Source organism: Vanacampus margaritifer, chromosome 15 (genome assembly GCF_051991255.1).
Source record: "Vanacampus margaritifer isolate UIUO_Vmar chromosome 15, RoL_Vmar_1.0, whole genome shotgun sequence".
NCBI lineage: Eukaryota > Metazoa > Chordata > Actinopteri > Syngnathiformes > Syngnathidae > Vanacampus > Vanacampus margaritifer.
In genome coordinates, this window is record NC_135446.1 from 10,110,865 (window position 1) to 10,128,262 (window position 17,398).

Here is a 17,398-nt window from a genome sequence, read left to right on the forward strand (position 1 = left end):
GCATTCAGGCTGAAGAAAAAATGAAAACAGATAACACGGGTGAAGGAAGAGGAAGCAGATCATGTAGCATGTGCCACATGCATGTGACCGATTCAATCGTGTTCATTGACCGCGATCATCTCAGGAATGTTTACAAACCATTTTGCTTTTGAACAAGTAAAAAAAAGCTCAAATCACAAAAAAAAAAGCAGAGGCGGCGGCGGAAATACCCGCGGCTGCAGTCACGTCAGTTTACGACCTCGACGCTGACGGTGAGTCATTCGCATCGATGGGAACCAGCGCGGGTCGCCATTCACGTTTGACAGGAAACATTAAAGTTAACGCGGGGCGCTTTATGAAGAGAAACACTGCTTTCATCGTCCTACGTACAATGTGACAGCCAGGTGGTGAGGCTCTTGTTTATTCCAGTGAGTAAAAGGCAAACAATGTGTGTGATGTCGCGTGTTTACTGGATGACTCGCAAACCATTTAGTTGCTTTTTTTCATTCTTTCGGAGACAGTTTGGGGCTTTTTTTATTTATTTATTTTTTTTTACACATGAAATAGTTGAGAGCACTTCAGTGGCAAATGGGTAAAATGAAGATCTGTAAGATAACTTTCACACAAAATGGTGGATCATGGAGACTGGTTTTGATAAGTGACAAGTTACAAAACAATGCTGACAAAACATCTTTGTTTTCTGCGCGCAGACAACAAAGCAGAACTTCTGTTTTAAACACGATCTGGTTCTTTTATGCCTTTAAAACTAAATTGTTTCTGAATTTTGAATAAAATATCCCCCTAGGACAAATAGGACCAGTAAGTCTGCCACAAAGTTGATAAAATTGCATTTGCCAGCGTGTTTTTTGTTTTTATCTGTCAACCGTCTATTAAACGGTCTTGACTGTTTTATATTCAATAAGCTCTTTCTTGGCTATCATAACTGTCTTCTGATCCTGTCTGCAAGGCAAGTTTCTGTTTGGAACAATAAAGTGTTCTGAACTGAATGGAAATAATAGACCAAATGTTTGTAGTAAGAAACAGGTTGGCAGATGGACGCAATGTTTTTTTTTTTCATATTGTACTGAGAGCAGTAGTTTATTGGACATATTAACTCTTTGATTTATTCTGTTACTTAAATCCAAGAGTGAAAATGTCCAATACTGTACAATGTCCAGAGCTGGAGGAAAAAAAGAAGTAGCCTCGCCATCAGTACATTAAGATGTCCTCCTGCCCTGGCAACCAGGAACAAGTTGTTCTCTGTTTTGTGTTTTGTGGGCTGTTGGTTTGGCACGGACAGATTTAAGTGAATTAAATGTACTGGACGCTTGAATGACAAACTGCAGTCCTCACGTCACCCTGCTTCGTCTAGTATAGGGACTTTGCGTGGAAATGAGGCCTGAAATGCCTACGATAGGCAAATGATCTTTTTCGCTTTGGACCATTGAAAATGATCACATTGTCCTCGTGTGACACAATTAGTCACGTCCGATGTGAAGGATCTTTTGAGAATGCTGTGCAAAATTTCAATTCAATCCATAACTAATGCCCCTTTTCTCATTATCATGTACGAGTATATTCACGCACACTTGAGGTTGGACAATTAACCTCCATTCTCCGTGACCTTGTTGCAAAGTGCATGACCAGTCTACACCTTTTCTAATTGACCTTGCAGCTTTTGAGGATGCGGTGTGTTTTTGTGTGTGTGTGTGTGTGCAAATGGGCTTCAGAGCGGACTGCGGAAGTTGTCGTGATGATCAGGGTGGATTCCCATTAGCCGCTCTACATAATGCAGAAGATGACACGCGGCTACACCAACATTAACCGGCATTAGATTCGGAGCATGGGAAAGGGATTTTAGCACAACCTCAATCAGCGAAAGCAAAGCCAGAGCAAAACTGATCTCCTGGTTTATGCTTAAAAGACTGATGATTTGTGGAAGTGATGTCTCAAAGAACACTCACAACAAGGAGCACTTTCTGCGGAGGCAGCAGTTGTAGCAAACGGATCAAACGGCGGTCTGCACGATGACCACATCGACCAACATTTAAGATCTTTCAAAAATGATGAGACATCTGGGAACACGAGGTCAAATTGACACACACGGAAGATTGACTCCATATGCCAGACATTATAAGCTTGAGCAGGACCTAGTAGTACTTCCAGAACCCGGCTGACACCATTTTGTATACCACATCAGCACCTATAATGCTGATTCAAAACAGCTAAACTTACATCCCAATAACAGTGACGTGTGTTTCCAAGGTGTTTATTTCTCTTTTTAAATTATGTATAAATGTTGTGGCTTTTCAGTTCAGTGTTCAGCAGTTAAAGAAAAAATCTTCTAAAACTGTGACAAAACCGAGGTTGAATCTTTTGGCCATAATTCCAAACACAACACTGCTCATCATCAAAACAACCCAATAACTACATTGAGGCACGGCAAAGGCAGCAACGTGCTTTGGGGCTCTTTTTCTTTTAAGACTTAGGCAAGGTGGAAGGAAGTATGAACAGTTCAAAATTAGTCCAACCATCCAGGGAAAATATACGGTAATACAAAATGCAATACAGACAGGACATATTTATAACAAACAAAGTATCAAATCTCTTCAAAAATAAAAACGCCCCAATAGTCTTAAAGTAATCCATCCATGGAAATCTACCACCCAACAAACCTTAGAAGTGGATAAAGATCTTTTACCAGTACATGACTCCACTGCGCCGTTGGATCAATAGAAATCGTCAAGCTTTTACCTACTCGTACTCAAACAACCAAACAACTCGAAGTGTACCGAGGAGAAGAGTTGGGCTTGGCCTGGCTGTTGGCTTTCCCATAGGGCGAGCGGCTCTTCCTGTCACGAGACACAGCGGTGGGCAGACGAGAGGACCGCAAGATCATGGCGTCAATTTGTCCTCCCCGGGACATGTTGGGTTGAAAGGCTAGATTCTTATTTTTTCTGTTCCTAACTACAGCGCAGAAAAACCTCGTGGCTCCGGACTGTCGTGCTCGGTCTGAATGGGGACTTCCCTGTTTGGACGCGTGTAAGCCCACGGATCACATCCCTCGCCCTAGAGACACCAGTGAGGACCAGCAGGTGCTGTCTATAGAAAGCAGCGCCACAGCCCAACTGTAGATGTGCGGCATACCGAACGCCTGAGAGCAAGCGTGTATGCGTCTCTAAATGAGCGAGACATAATTTGATCGTTGAAAATCTTTTCACATTTCTCATGTCCCTCATATTATATCTTTAGCTTATGCTGAATGTTCTCGGCCGACTGACGCTCGGAGGGATTCATCGTCATTTAAGGAAATTAATTAGAGGGATATCCAGTGATTAGATGTAATTACATTTCACCGTTTAGAAATGGATGTGAAAAGGAGCCTTTGGCATTAAAACTCAAACAAAAAGAGGTAATCGACATTATCACGCCAGGCAGAAACTATATTTTATGATGTACTGTAGGCATGTTGCTTCAAATAGTGTAGTCATCATTAAAAAAAAAGTATTAAAAAGCCTGAGCCATGAAATATATGAGAGAAAATTCTGATTATTTGTAAATAGAGTATTTATTGATCCTTTAGAACAAACAAAACTTTTTTTTTTTTAAATCAACTTCCACGTATGACTTACGTATGTGTCATATTTGATACATCCAGTCACAAAGCTTTGAATATGTACATTTATAACTGTGAAAAATATCATAATAAACGGACATATCAAACATATTAATATTTCCCAAAATCAGAAAGAACATTTCCCACTATTAATAAGCATAGGTGTCTCTCCTTTCTTAATTGGGGCGATCTTGCAAGGTCGCTGGAAAAGCCATTAGCTGGGTGATACTGCCCTCTAATGGATTATCCGTGCAATGCATGTGTCAGATCATATACGTCAGGGTTTTAATGGATTAAAAAAAAAAATTATACTCATGAAATAGAGGGGCTCAAAATGTCTTATATTTAATATGATACGTTTGGCTTTATAGGGTTAAGGCAAATGGAAGTCTATTTAATGTTTTTAATAATATATGTCAAATCAACGGGTGGCACGGCAAACCAACCAAAATACCTGAAGACATTTAACTAACTTATGCTATCAACTCATCTGCATTTGATCTAATTCAGCGTTCAACACAATGCAGCCGCACCTGCTTTTGGGTAAACTGAAGGAGATGAATGTGAACCCGTACATCTCGAGGTGGTATCACTCCTTCCTGACACAGCGCACACAGCAAGTCAGGGTCAACAGCTCCCTCTCGGAACCCAGATTGATCAGCACAGGCGCCCCACAGGGCTGCGTCAGCTTCACGTTGTACACAAATGATTGTGTGACATCACACCCAGAGAACTTTATCATTAAGTTCTCTGATGACACAGCTATCGTCAGCTTGCTGCAGGCCGGCGGTAGCCCACTGGACTATTTCTCAGAAATAGAGAAATTTGTCCAGTGGTGTGACCAGAATCATCTTGTGCTCAATGTGGGGAAGACAGAGGAGGTGATATTTGATCCAAAAACTGTTGGTGACCACAGGCCAGTCGTCATTAAAAGCAACCACATCAGCCAGGTGGGTTCATACAGGTATCTGGGGGTCCACATCGACAACACACTCAGCTGGAGGGTACATGTTGGAAGTCTCTGCTCCAAACTCCAACAGCGTCTTTACTTCCTACGCAGACTTAGGGTCTATGGAGTGGAGCAGAGGATCATGCTGTTGTTCTACCGGGCTGCATTGGAAAGTATCATCAGATACGGCATTGCGGCCTGGTACGGCAACCTGACTGTGCAGTCAAGGTCACAGATTGCCGGTCTGGTGCGGACTGCCATGAAGATCATGGGGGTCAGGAATCATCCTTCCCTACAGATGCTTTATGAGCGGTCCGTCACCGGACTGGGACAGAAAATTGTTAATGACCCGACTCACATTCTGCATCACGAGTTCCAGCTACTGCCTTCCGGCAGGAGATTCAGGGCCCCCAGAACCAGGCTGAACCGCTACAAGAACTCATTCCTGCCGACATCCATCAAACTGCTTAACAACCGACATTAACTCAGTGCAATAAGATATATATATATATGGTGCAATGTTGTGTACATACCCATGTGTGTGTATATATATATATATATATATATATATATATATATATATAGAAGTGTGTATATGTGTGTGTGTATACGGGTGTGTGCAATATACTTCTCTACACATGTATACTCCTGTGAAGACTTCTGGGAAGTCTTCTACTTATTGCTGCACTTCTTATTTATTTAATTTTAATTTCATCTCTTTCTATTCTGTTGTTTTCTCTTACTGTAAACTGCAGCTGGACGGAGTCCAGGAAAAAGTTCCCCACGGGGAAAATAAAAGTATATCGTATCGTATCGTATTGTAATTCACCAGACGGGTTGTCAGTCAGTCAATTGTCAACATCAAAAACGTAAAGATATGATCATAAATGACATGATATCTAATATGAGGTGCAAAATGACCATGACTTCTCCTATACACTTTAGGTTTTAATTATTATTATTTTTTTTAGCTTTCCTTTAACCGAAGCTAATTCAATCTAAGTGTTAATTCTTGCAAAGAGCATTCTCCACCTGTTGCAAGGGTGGGAGAGCAGGAGGTTGGGAATGTCCGGCAGCTGCGCCCCTACTAACCTCCACCATGACACGCATACACAAACCAAAACACTCATCCACTACTGCTAAAAGCTCTCGTGTTTCGAAGGCCCGTCTCCTTCGTTCATTTCATGGCCAAGCAGAGCAGCGATGCGGTAACGGGATCTAATGCAAGGGAATGTAGCTCATGTATGGCATGACAGGCCTTTTGGATGCGTCTCTAAAAGCCGTCTATTTACATACCGGGTCACAGCTAGCTTTGCTTTGGTTGCTTTGATAATGCTTAGCTGCCTGACGCGGACATTTTGAGGTGTCTTGACTTTACATTACACCAATCCGTTTGTATTGAAGATCTAAAAATCCAGCTTTGAGACCCTCTCTCCAGATGTTTGACATGCAAATGCATCAATGTCCAACTGTCTGACCTCTTTTGCAAATATATTTTAACGAATTGCCAAAATCCTCCGAACCAATCAAGCCGATTTGTTAAATCGCACCAAACCGCTATTATTTCCATGGTGACGCACCACTAAACACTTAAAAGTAGAGGGATGGAAACAGGGTGCAATGAGTTTACAGTACTGCCGCATGCTGTTGGAAGTGTACCTGGACTGCATCTCTTGCGACTTGCTGGCAGATGTTGCAGTGCTGCTGCCGGTCTGCTGGCTGAGCTCCACCAGCGACTGGTAGTACTGCTGCTGTTGCTGCTGCTGCTGTTTGTAGCGGGACAGGATGAAGAAGAGGCCCAGGATGCTTTTCAAGTTGCCATTCCTGATCTCTGCAGAACCCCCAAAATAAATAAATAAATAAATAAAGCGTTTTTTTTTTGTGTGTGTGTAAGCAGATCACTAAGCATTAACAAAGTTAGTTACATGTCTGCTGAAAGGAATTGCTGTAAAACTGGGGAAACAATAAATGACAGATAACACACAAACCAAATGAAAAAAAAACCTTAGGATGCATAACGAAACCAAAATGTAAAATATTTGCATTTAGTCTGTCAAGCCTCTTGGAAAAGTCCACCCTCCGAATAAAGTTTCAGAGTTAATCGCTGAGAAAAATCAAAGTAATGTATCTCCCACAGCAGGCTGGAATAGAATTTGGATGAGCCCCGGCAAAGGAAGACTTCATCACTGTGACTAACGCAGCCATTTGTGAAATGGAGCTCTCATATCAAACCTTCCGCGAGAGTCGGCACAGGCAGAGCAGAGGCTGATACAGGATATTTTTTAAAGTTATTTTCAAGATCGTACAGCCATCTAGTTTTTTTTTTTTTTGGGGGGGGGGGGGGGGGGGGGGTAGTGAAGATTAATCTCTTGGGTTTTCCATTTCCTAACACCCAGGGGCGTCAATTTACTCTGGTGGAGGTGCTTCATTACTTTTGGCAGATACAATGACGCAGCTGTTTTGACCTAGTGACCTTTGATCCCAATATGAAATCACTGTAATCAATTAGGTTTGTTTTTGTCATGCCACTGACTGGATTGTGTACGATATAGTCACTTACAATGTAGCACCAATCAATTATAAATTCCTAAAAAAAACATTGACATTTGATTCATTGTTTTGAGCTACATTTGAACTAATCCTCTAATTTCAGCCTCTTAACAGTAAATATTCAGATTTCTGTCGTGTAAGCTTTCGAAACGACAAGATAAGAGCCGATCAGTGACATCACTGAGTGCTTGTCCAATGTACTTCCTGCAGTGTGTGTTATCTGCCCACCATTCTGTTTTAGGAGCGCAACACACACACACACACACCAGAGATAAGACAGTTTAACTTCACTGAATTTTAGGCAGGTTTGGGGTGACTTGTTGATGTAAGAAAGACTAAATTTCTGTTATGCGGCATTGACAAGAGGTCGTCAGTAACACACGGTGTTTTCATTAAGCGCGAGTCGAGGGCTGTTTAGCTGTCGCGACGAAGAAAATAAAGTGTTTCTGCTTGGCCCGCGTTCAATGAAAATGTGCCTTTGGTTCTGAGGGTCTTTTAAGTGGTTTGACGTGCTTCCATTCAGTCGTTCGTGTGATTTGGCGAGGTTGTTCCGTGGGTTACAAAAGACTTGGAAAAGAGGGGGGCGAGCGTGAGATTCAAGTACAGTCGGGTAATTCAATGTGGGAGACAAATAGTTCCTGGGCGCCATCAATTCTACCTTTACCCACTTCATCAACTGGATGGCTTCAAGCCACGCACAATACATGCCAGGTCGGCGTCTCCTGTCCTTTGCTTTTGTCACCTTGTTCGTGCTACTTTACGAGGCAGACAATGCTCCACATTTGTGGGACTGCAGTCGAAACGAGCTTTGGTATATTGTGTTATCCTGGTCAAAGAAAAGTGTCTATTAAAAAAACATGTGCCCACTTAAGAGGTAGATTTTCAGGGTGGGCAGGTTATAGGGGGCCGTTTGTCTTAGATCTCTGCTGCAGGGACGCTTAAATGAAAAGAGCCACCAATGCAGTATAATGTGTCAAAGATGTTTTGAACTAGCCGTTTATTGTAAGTTATTGATAAATAACAAGATCATTGATGGAATTCGAAAACAGACAACATCAAAACTACCTTGTACGTGTTAATGATGTGAAATTGTTTATTAAAATAGGAGGAAAATTGAAAGAAATTGTGATACAACTATTAGATGGATTTAAGCATCATGAATATCACTGGGCTTTATGCACCCTTTATGAACTCCCAGTTTAGACAATACAGTATGTAGCATCATACCAACATACAGTATGCCATGTTATTTTTAACCTATGTTGTAAAATAATATTGGAAGCAGAATAGCCATAGGAAAAAAACAAGCCATTGCTGTTAGGTAACCCAATAGCCCATTTATTTACAGACTTTGAAAATTCCAGGCATGCAGTGAGTCACATAGCTGTTTTTAGGACGTGACTGCTAGTGGTGGGCTGAACTGCATTTAGAAATGTCGGTCAGTGTGTCAAACTCTCGCAGTGTTTCGTAAACGAAAATAAAAGATTATTAACACAAATTTTTAGTTTTTAAAATTTATATATTTGCACCTTTTTTATTTTTAAAATGACTAGTTGAATAAACCTTGTTTGGTCCAAAATGGCCTTGTATAATTATAGTGTTTCAAATTAATTAATTTATCTTAACATTTTTTATATGTCTAAACATTTTCTTGTTTTGTTTTAAAAAAACTAATGATTGTCCTTATCGTGATTTCAATTATTACCAAATTAATTGTGATGAATATTTTCTTCATAATCGAGCAGCCCTAATCATGATCATGATGATTTGCTTTGCTAATCATTTGAGAAAAACAAAAGCACTAAAGGGAGCTGCCGAGTATAGGGGATCATATTGCTCAGATCCCCTGAGCACACAGCAATGCAACCAAATGCGAGTGAAATGGATCATTGCATGAGCATTGTAACACAACCAGTTTGAGAAGTCCAGATCTTACCTTCTGCTGAGAGTCCTTGGACATTCACTCCTCTGGCATCCAGAAAACTGAGGCAGGCGTCCACATTCTCAATCTGGAGGCAAAACAAATGAGGGTATAACAAATCAGACGTAGCAAGTTACGATACTTAACGTTCAATGAGCTGAAATGTCTTGTGGGGGTGGGGTGGGGATGATCAGTGTTATTAGCCATAAAGCACATCATTGTGTTCTTATGAGGCCCATGCCCGCATGACCCTCTGGCCGGACTGCGTGACATACTGACCGCAATGTGTCGCCACCTACGCTGGCCGGCATGAAGTCATAATACAGTGACAGACAACTTTTTGTGCATAAATATGGAGGCAGCAGCTGAAATGCAAACACCCACTAATAGACGCCACTCACCGAGAAATGTCCCTTTTATCACTTTAGCATTTAATGCGGGGAATTTTTCACTTCACTAGCATGACGCTCAACTGCCAGCATCCCTCCTTTATGACGAGTTCAAAGTTCAAATATCCAGCATTTCAGCGCGGTGCGCCGAGGCCACGCAAGGGGCGGGCCGGGACCACTCGGCCAGACATCCAGTGTGCAGTGATGATGATTCATGAGCTGGAAGCCCACCGCCAAACCACCCCCATTCCGCCTGCACGCATTTTGTTAATAAGCAGTATCAGGGAAGTGTGTCATTTGTAAATAGTAGAAAGTATTGGTAATTAATATTTAATACTTAATCATCATGCAGCTGTGACATATTATTCTAAAAGATTTAATGCAAATATATTGAACTAAAAGTTAAATACAACTGAACTGTACTTAGGCAGTGATTCTTCCGCGTGCCACTAGAGGGAGCCCACATTCTATTAGTGACACACAAACCACACTTTAAAGGGATACTTGAAAAGCCATTTTTAGCAGTAAAAAGTTCATATTTTGTCCAGAATTAATTTGGTAACTTTATTTTTTTACGTACAATTAATATCTTTAAATAAAAGCCTTCAACTGAAGCCGACATTCCCTGTGCTGAGGAAGTAGGTCACGACCAATCATGTCTCAGTTTGCTGATCAAACCCAGAAAACAGCTGAGCCATGATTGGTCCTTACCTACTTCCTCAGCACAGTTGAGGTCATCTTCAGTCAACAGCAGGTGGAAAAAATCGTTTTTGAAGGTATTAATTGTACATGAAAAATAATGAAGTTATCAAATTAATTCTGGACAAAATATGAACCTTCTACTGCTGAAAATGGCTCAATGAGTCAAACTATCCCTTTAAGAATCCCGGTGAACAGCCTTTCCTTCATGACCACCCTCACCTTTACCAAAACGTGACAAAATAATTAGCAAAATGAGCTAACGCAAGCTAAGCTTTCATAGCAACATTTTTTTTTGCATTTGAATTATTTTTCTTTTTGAAGTAAAAGTGACATTTGGGGGGGAATCCCTGCCATATGGTATTGCAAATATTTGGGGTTTTGGGTGATAACATCTCAAGTGCTTTCTGTTTTGTCGCACAACCGCAAGTCAGACAAACAATTCCTCCATCTGCACGACACAACACGCGACTTAAAACACCCTCACATGTGGCCTTCCATATTCTTCCCGCACATGTTGCACACACACACGCAAACATATGTGTCCTTTGTGCGCTCACTTGTTTTAACACGCCATATTCACTCAGATGGGGGGAAAAAAAATTAATGATCATTTTTCGGTGAAATTGCTTCAAGTTTAAAAGTTTTTCATGATAAAAAAAAAAAAGCTCAGAGGCTGCATTGCATCTGTTTGACAGGCCGTGTGTGTGTGTTTTAATAGTTCATTAACACAAGAAAGGGGTGAAACTCATAAACACAAGGTGGCACAACGACGAAACAGCCTTCCTTTGGGAAAGCCACTGACTCTCTCCAAAGAGAAATCCTGAGGCTTTCCGATGTTTGGTTTACAGTCTCCCCAAACACTAAAATGACGCAGAAAAGCTTAATAATGATGAAGGTGTCGATGACAGCTCGGGCATTCATTTTCCACAGCGCTCTGGCAAGGTCTAACTGCTAGTTTGGTGAGCACTTTTGGCTTTTGTGGCATCCACCAAACAGCCTTTATCAGCAAGTTGGAAAAGGACATTTTGATGAGGCTCTCAGTAATGAATTCCAAAAGGAAAAAGAGTCACGCGAAACTTGCTGTCTGGTGGCCCTGGTAGGAGGAACAGATCTGAGAAGTCAATGCAGGTAATAAGAAAAAAGTAGAAGGACATCTTTCGCCCACTTTTGCATTTTCGAACGCTACCTGTTGTTGTGTCTTTAACCATTAACTAAGTGACAGAGAAGTTAAGTGTCGAAATGGGGCAGAGACACAGGTGCAAGAGTCTCCATTTTCTGCCTGACACACTAATGTGATTTTATAAGATGGATCTTGGTCAGCATCAATTCTGGGAAGAGCTTCACTTTTATTAAGGATGGAGCCAAGACCTTCTCCATTGAAAGACCAAATCGCAGGATTTGATCAGAATAATTCCCCACCCACTAATTAGTATACAAGGATTTTTATATCAGGGACGGTTTATTTTACGCATCAGTCAAATGAAAAATAGAAAACCATTTTTCTTTATTGGCACAAGGCATAAATGGATACAATTTAATGTTGTTTTTTCTAGGGACAATTGGCTGTTCACTACTTTTCAAGATGAATAGTGAGGGAAATAACTTTGCAACACATTTGAACAGCACTACAAAAAATAAAATAATAATCTGTACAACTGAATATAGTAGAAAGGGAGTCATTCCGCCAAGATGTAGAAATAGCATTGCCTTGAAAGTTAAAAACAAAAACGGAAAACAATCCATCCATCCATTTTGAGAGTCACTGGAGTTTGAGTATTATCTTTTGACATGACCTCCTGGTATAAGCAAAAATGCTTATGCCCAACAGCTGTTGTGAATCCCCCTCCTCCCCCCACAAACCTCCCCCCCCCCCCCCCCGAAACAAATCAATCAATTTCAGATTATATTCTGATTCCTCCGATTAACATACTCACTTGTAAAAGTCGCATTGGGCATCAAGTGGCTGGCACTGACTCGAATTGGAAAGCGTTCTGCTTGAGATGAAATTGTCAAGTAAAGTGAGCCAAACGTATCAATTGCCAGAAAACAAGCTCCTTTAGGAAAACCGAGCATAAGCATTTTTACAACGCGAGGGCACAGTTTAATAAATGACAGGTTTTATTTCACCAAAATGCCGTATATCAACTGGAAAATCCTTAAAAGTCCTTAGTCAGTGCATAAATATCAAGTCCATTGCCAAACACATCAGATGGATGAATAAACCATTCTTGCATCACTGTACAAAAGTTAGTCTGATGCCTGAGTGCCTCTTGTTCCTAATAATTCCTCTTGACACTTGCAAGCCAATTAGGCGACCCGTCATTCTCACTGAAGTGACGCATTACCGTGCTGCTTTTCATAGCCAAAGTATACTTAATTCATCAACACTGTTGAGCTGAGCTTATTTGAATTAGACAATGTTTGCAAGTCACTGCTTTTCTTGGCGCTAACAGTTTTATTTTTTTACCCCCATTAAAATATAGCTAATGCTTTTTTCACCAGAGGAACTTTGTGTCATCCTGTGCTAATATATCAAGCAGTAATGTCATGTGAGTTGTTAACAAGTGGCGTGCCTGCTTGTGTAAAGAAATGCTCGAGTTCTGTCAGCTTTTAAAGGACGCATGATGTATTATCGGAGCATGTGCATAGCAACTGGATGTCTTGATTATATAGATTGGCTTGTTTTGCTATACCATAAAACTTGGAGGTTGTCCGTGTGGCTTTGTAAGCATCTGCCTCGCAGGCATGCTTTTTGTCCACATGTGTAAGGCAGTCAAACGTCCATTTATCTTCTTTTTTTTTTTTTTTTTTTTAAATCTTGGGACTGATGTGGTCTGAAACAGTTTGACACCATGTGATAGTGTTTGTGATTTTGCCTCTCTTTCACAGCAACACCAATAACATTACTGCATGTAGGACACAGGAAAGGGAATGGATAAGCGTCGAACTCCGCCAAGACTAAACATTCCAGATCAGCATCCAGTTGATTGATTCTAACCTCCAAATACTAAGCAGCACTCAGTTGTCACTCCAAGCTGAACACTTCTGAAATGGATCAGGACCAAACTACATAGCTTCAAACAGTGGATTCCCAGCACCTGAATACGCCTGAATTTAGCGGCGTCGTCCTTAGCCCAGCATTACCTCTTTGGCAGAGGTTAAAAACAACAACAAAAACAACAGGAAGGGCATTCAATGTAAAAAAAAAATGGTGCCAAACAAATCATGCCAGTGCATCACTTTGGCAATTCCCGATGGAACAAGCCAAAATGGCAATAACCACAAGACAAAAACTAAAGAAAATGGCATTCTCGTCAAGGTACGGTAGAAGGTTATTATTGTTCAACCTGATGCATTCATTCTACGTCCACACTCATCAGGTTCTACACGTTTACCATGAAAAATACACAAAAGCCTTCAGAGAGCCCATAAGTAACATTCTCAGACTTAACCTAATGGACTGCCATGCCTAATTCAATATTTCAAAGCAAAGCTGCACATCCTAGTTGCTCCTGCGTTGTCATCGATTCTACCTCTCAAGGCTTCGTTGGGAACACGCGGAAGTCGCCGTTTATGTCCTGTGCTGTGATGGGAGTTAAAGAAGAATGGCACCTGTTGCTATTTGATGAGTTATGATCCTTGAAATGTCTGCGTCTGGTGCCACAAGGGTGTTTTGGAGTGTGTTTGATTGCCTTTGCAACAAAGCAAACAAACTTTTAGTCATGATGAGGGAATCAAGTGAAACCAAACGGAGCCCGTCAGAGACCCATGATATGAAAAAAGGGTTTTAGTTTTATATTACTGAGCATAACAATAAAATCTTATCTTGTCTTTCATGTCAGTGATTGCCTTCGTATAGGTAAGTATGCAATAAAACATTTGGCAGAAGATGAAAATAAAAAGAGGTGGGAATGACATTAAGAGTGTCTTGATGGCTTCTTAACGCTCACACGGGTCCACCAGAGGGAACAACTGCCTACTTTCTCATGCACACTCGGGGTTGTTCTGCATAGGTAAACATGACGGACGGCATTACTGTTGACGGCCGACAGATTTGAGCTGTCAGTGCCGTCTGGGGGCCCCCGCACTCCCAAAAGGGCCTCGCCGCTGATTTTAAGACAACCGTTTGCGCAACCCGCTGACCGAGAAATGATGCAAGTGTGGAAATACCAACGCCGAGCACTGAATGTCACCTTGTGATGTACTGGAGCAACTGACAATCGTGGCAGTTGCAGGACATATTCAAGCAACGCTACAAGCTGGAAGTGGCGCGTGCAAGTTTACAGGTACATCTCTTGCATACAAATGTAGGAAGTTAAAGAAACTGAATGTGCACATTTGATGACAACTGAAAATAACTAATAAAATAAAAATAATAAATAAATATTATAAATAAATAAAAATAAAAATAAAAATTAAAATTAAAATTAAAATTAAAATTAAAATTAAAATTAAAATTAAAATTAAAATTAAAATTAAAATTAAAATTAAAGCTTAATTTACAGTATAAGCAGACAAAGCTCTTTCAATTTTGTCTTGGTTTGAAAATCAAATTGGCTGTAGTAAAAAAAAAAAGAAAGAAAGAAGAGTATTGTGTGGTCATTGAGCGATGGGCCGACGTGCGTCAATTCACCCAGCGGCCTCAACAGCATTTTTGGGAGGGAGTGTGAAAAGCTAAGCTGGCCACACTTGTGAACTTTGACTCGCAGAATACACAGCGCACGTTTGCGGATGACAAGCGACTTTTTGTTGAAAGCGGTGAGTAATGAAGGTGAGTGAGACCAACGTGGATTTGGGGGCGGCAGCCAGGTAGAGTCGACTAAAGGGTGCAAAGCAAACATCAGGGTGGCCTGGCTGTGAGCAAGGACGCTTTCATTGGTGAGGATAGATGGTGGATTCAAACGGACAAAAGCACAAGGCAAGGGTGACAATACAAGATGACAACACATCGAAATGTTCCTCAGCTCTGAGCAGTTGGGTTCGTTTGACTATTTTCAACATGGCGGATGAATGACTCGTCCTCCTCTTAAAACATGCCAAGCGTGCCCGCCTTCTAAATTGAATCCGATGGCTTCGTTTCGGATTCAGTGTCAGGACCATTAGCGGCCAAGGAAGTGCCGTGACCGCTATAGGATTACTCCTGACTTTATACTGTATGCATGAGAGGAAGGTTGCAGCTGTTGCGATGCGGTCAAACTGTATCCGATCGAAAGGTTGGGCCAATCTTTCATTGCTTAAATGATCAGAGCAGAACATCTGCCGGTGCTACTCGGTTCTAACGAGTGATTAAAAGCTTGCAATTAGTGAGCCCATAACAAGTCTTTTGGTTGCTCTATTTGGGATTGACAAATAGTCAAAGTCTTAATTATTTTTTTTTTTTACCCGGGACATTAATCAGTCAGCAAAATGGACAGAATTGTCCTTCTTAAAGTGGAAAATCATGATTGTAGGCGCATCCTCAAGTGGTGCACGATGACGAATTGAGAGCTATGAAAGCAATTAAACGATAACACACATAATATCGTAGGTTATTAGCCCTCCTGACTGCACTTATATTTTGTACAGCTACCAGTTTATATATAGTTAGAGCCAGCACACACGCTGCGTGCAGAGGTGGCATGGGAGCTACTAGCTGCCAACTTCCGGAGAGTTGCAGCAGCTTTTTTTTTTTTTTTAAAGCCTCAAGCTGGTGATTGATACACATTACAGGATTACTGTATATGGAGTGTAAAAGTTTGAAAAGGCTTGAGTTATTTCTGGGCTACTTACAGGCAGTGTAAACAAACTCTTGAAATATTACAACTTGTTTGCAACTTTTGCATCTTTCCAGGTTGCTTCCTTGAGGCATAAGAATACATGCAGCTCTTGGTTACTTTGCCTGTGCTGCGGTGTAGAATGTCGTTTTCAGGGCTTCTTGCTGAACCAGCTGTTGTATATGGAAACAAACTAGATGAGTGGTGAAAGCAAATTAAACCAGCGGATCAGAAGGTTTTATTTTTATTTGCTACCTCAACATCTGGCAGAGATGAACATGCTTCGTACGTTTTTACCCCCTAGACAAGTCGATATTGACTTATGGATTTCTGGTTTACAAGCGAAGAGGTTGAACTCCCTGAACAGCTTTAGTTTCAGCAGTCGAGAACTGGCCATCTGCCTTGCGCCTCGTCGGGGATGCTGGCTGCCAATCACCTGGCGTTCAAAACGCCATTGGGGAAGCTCTCTGAGCCCAGAGTTGCCATCATCCATTTGTTGCCATTTTTCTTTCCGGTACAAGCCACGCTGTTGTAAACAACTCCAGGACCCGGTGCCAGTTGGTCGCTAAAACTCCAGCCTGGCGTGGGCTTCAAATTAGGAACATGATCAATTGGTTGTGGAGGCTATTAATGAGCAGCGGTGATGGTGAAGCATCTGGCCGACGAAGAATACGTCGGTGCCATTCGTCCTCGTGTCGGTGGTGGAGTGCAGGCGGCACACAGATGGGGTCCAGATGAGACCGGTGGGCTTTTGCGGCCTCAAAGAAACACTAGAATTCAATTAGACCACAAAGGCAGCCCTGCAAACCTGCTGCTGAGGCTAAATAGTGGGCTTGCCTTGCTGACGGCAATGGGTTCAATTTCAAAATTGTTTGGCCAAAATTGCGTTCAAGTTGGGTTTGGTGCGTCCACAGGTTTGTTGTAAATGCAGAATTTGAGGTTATTGTTAGTGCTCTGCCACAGGAACTTTTGCGTGACATTGATTTATCATATTTTTCTTTCAGCTTTGTTTTTTCAGTTTTCTTTTAGCTTTTAACTGTTTTATTTTATTGTCTTTTAGTTTTTAGCTCCAGTGTTTCTTGGGTGCCTTTCCTCACATGGTTTCTCATGTTTTTTTTCTTTTTATTGTATTATAGATGTTTTGATTGTTTAGCGCCTTCAGTTGCATTTTAATGTACGAAAGGTGCTATATAAATGAAGTTTGATCGATTGACTGACAGAATGTGAGTTTAGACTGTAAACAATGTTTACATTTATTTTGGTATTCAAAAGAACGCTTTGCTTGGGTGGCAGTCTGCAAAATGCATCTGATGGGAACTTACTAGTTCCAGGGACGATGAGTACAGACAACTAAAGGTTCCTGTGACATTATATTCTCAGGTCAGTGAATCAAGACGTCCCTCATCGCCCCTCATCCCAGTAGGCTTCATCAGTTTATTCACGTAAGAAATCCCCCGTCATCCCCCACCCCCCGCCAAGTCATTAAATCACGAGTGCAGAAATGTTTCATGCGCTAAGCGTTATTAAAAAGTTTAGAGC

The 17,398-nt window shown here is 41.4% G+C and overlaps 1 protein-coding gene across 17 annotated transcripts in view; it reads right to left on the reverse strand.

Moving 5' to 3' along the window:
- nav3 (neuron navigator 3) overlaps positions 1-17,398 on the reverse strand; it is a 254,657-nt gene that overhangs the window by 67,176 nt on the left and 170,083 nt on the right. For all 17 annotated transcript variants that reach the window (XM_077543326.1, XM_077543328.1, XM_077543330.1 and 14 more), the window contains 2 exons: positions 9,031-9,103; positions 6,204-6,375 (listed from right to left, as the gene is read on the reverse strand). In XM_077543326.1, coding sequence (XP_077399452.1) covers positions 6,204-6,375; positions 9,031-9,103 — 245 coding nt within the window. The remainder of the gene's footprint in view (positions 1-6,203; positions 6,376-9,030; positions 9,104-17,398) is intronic.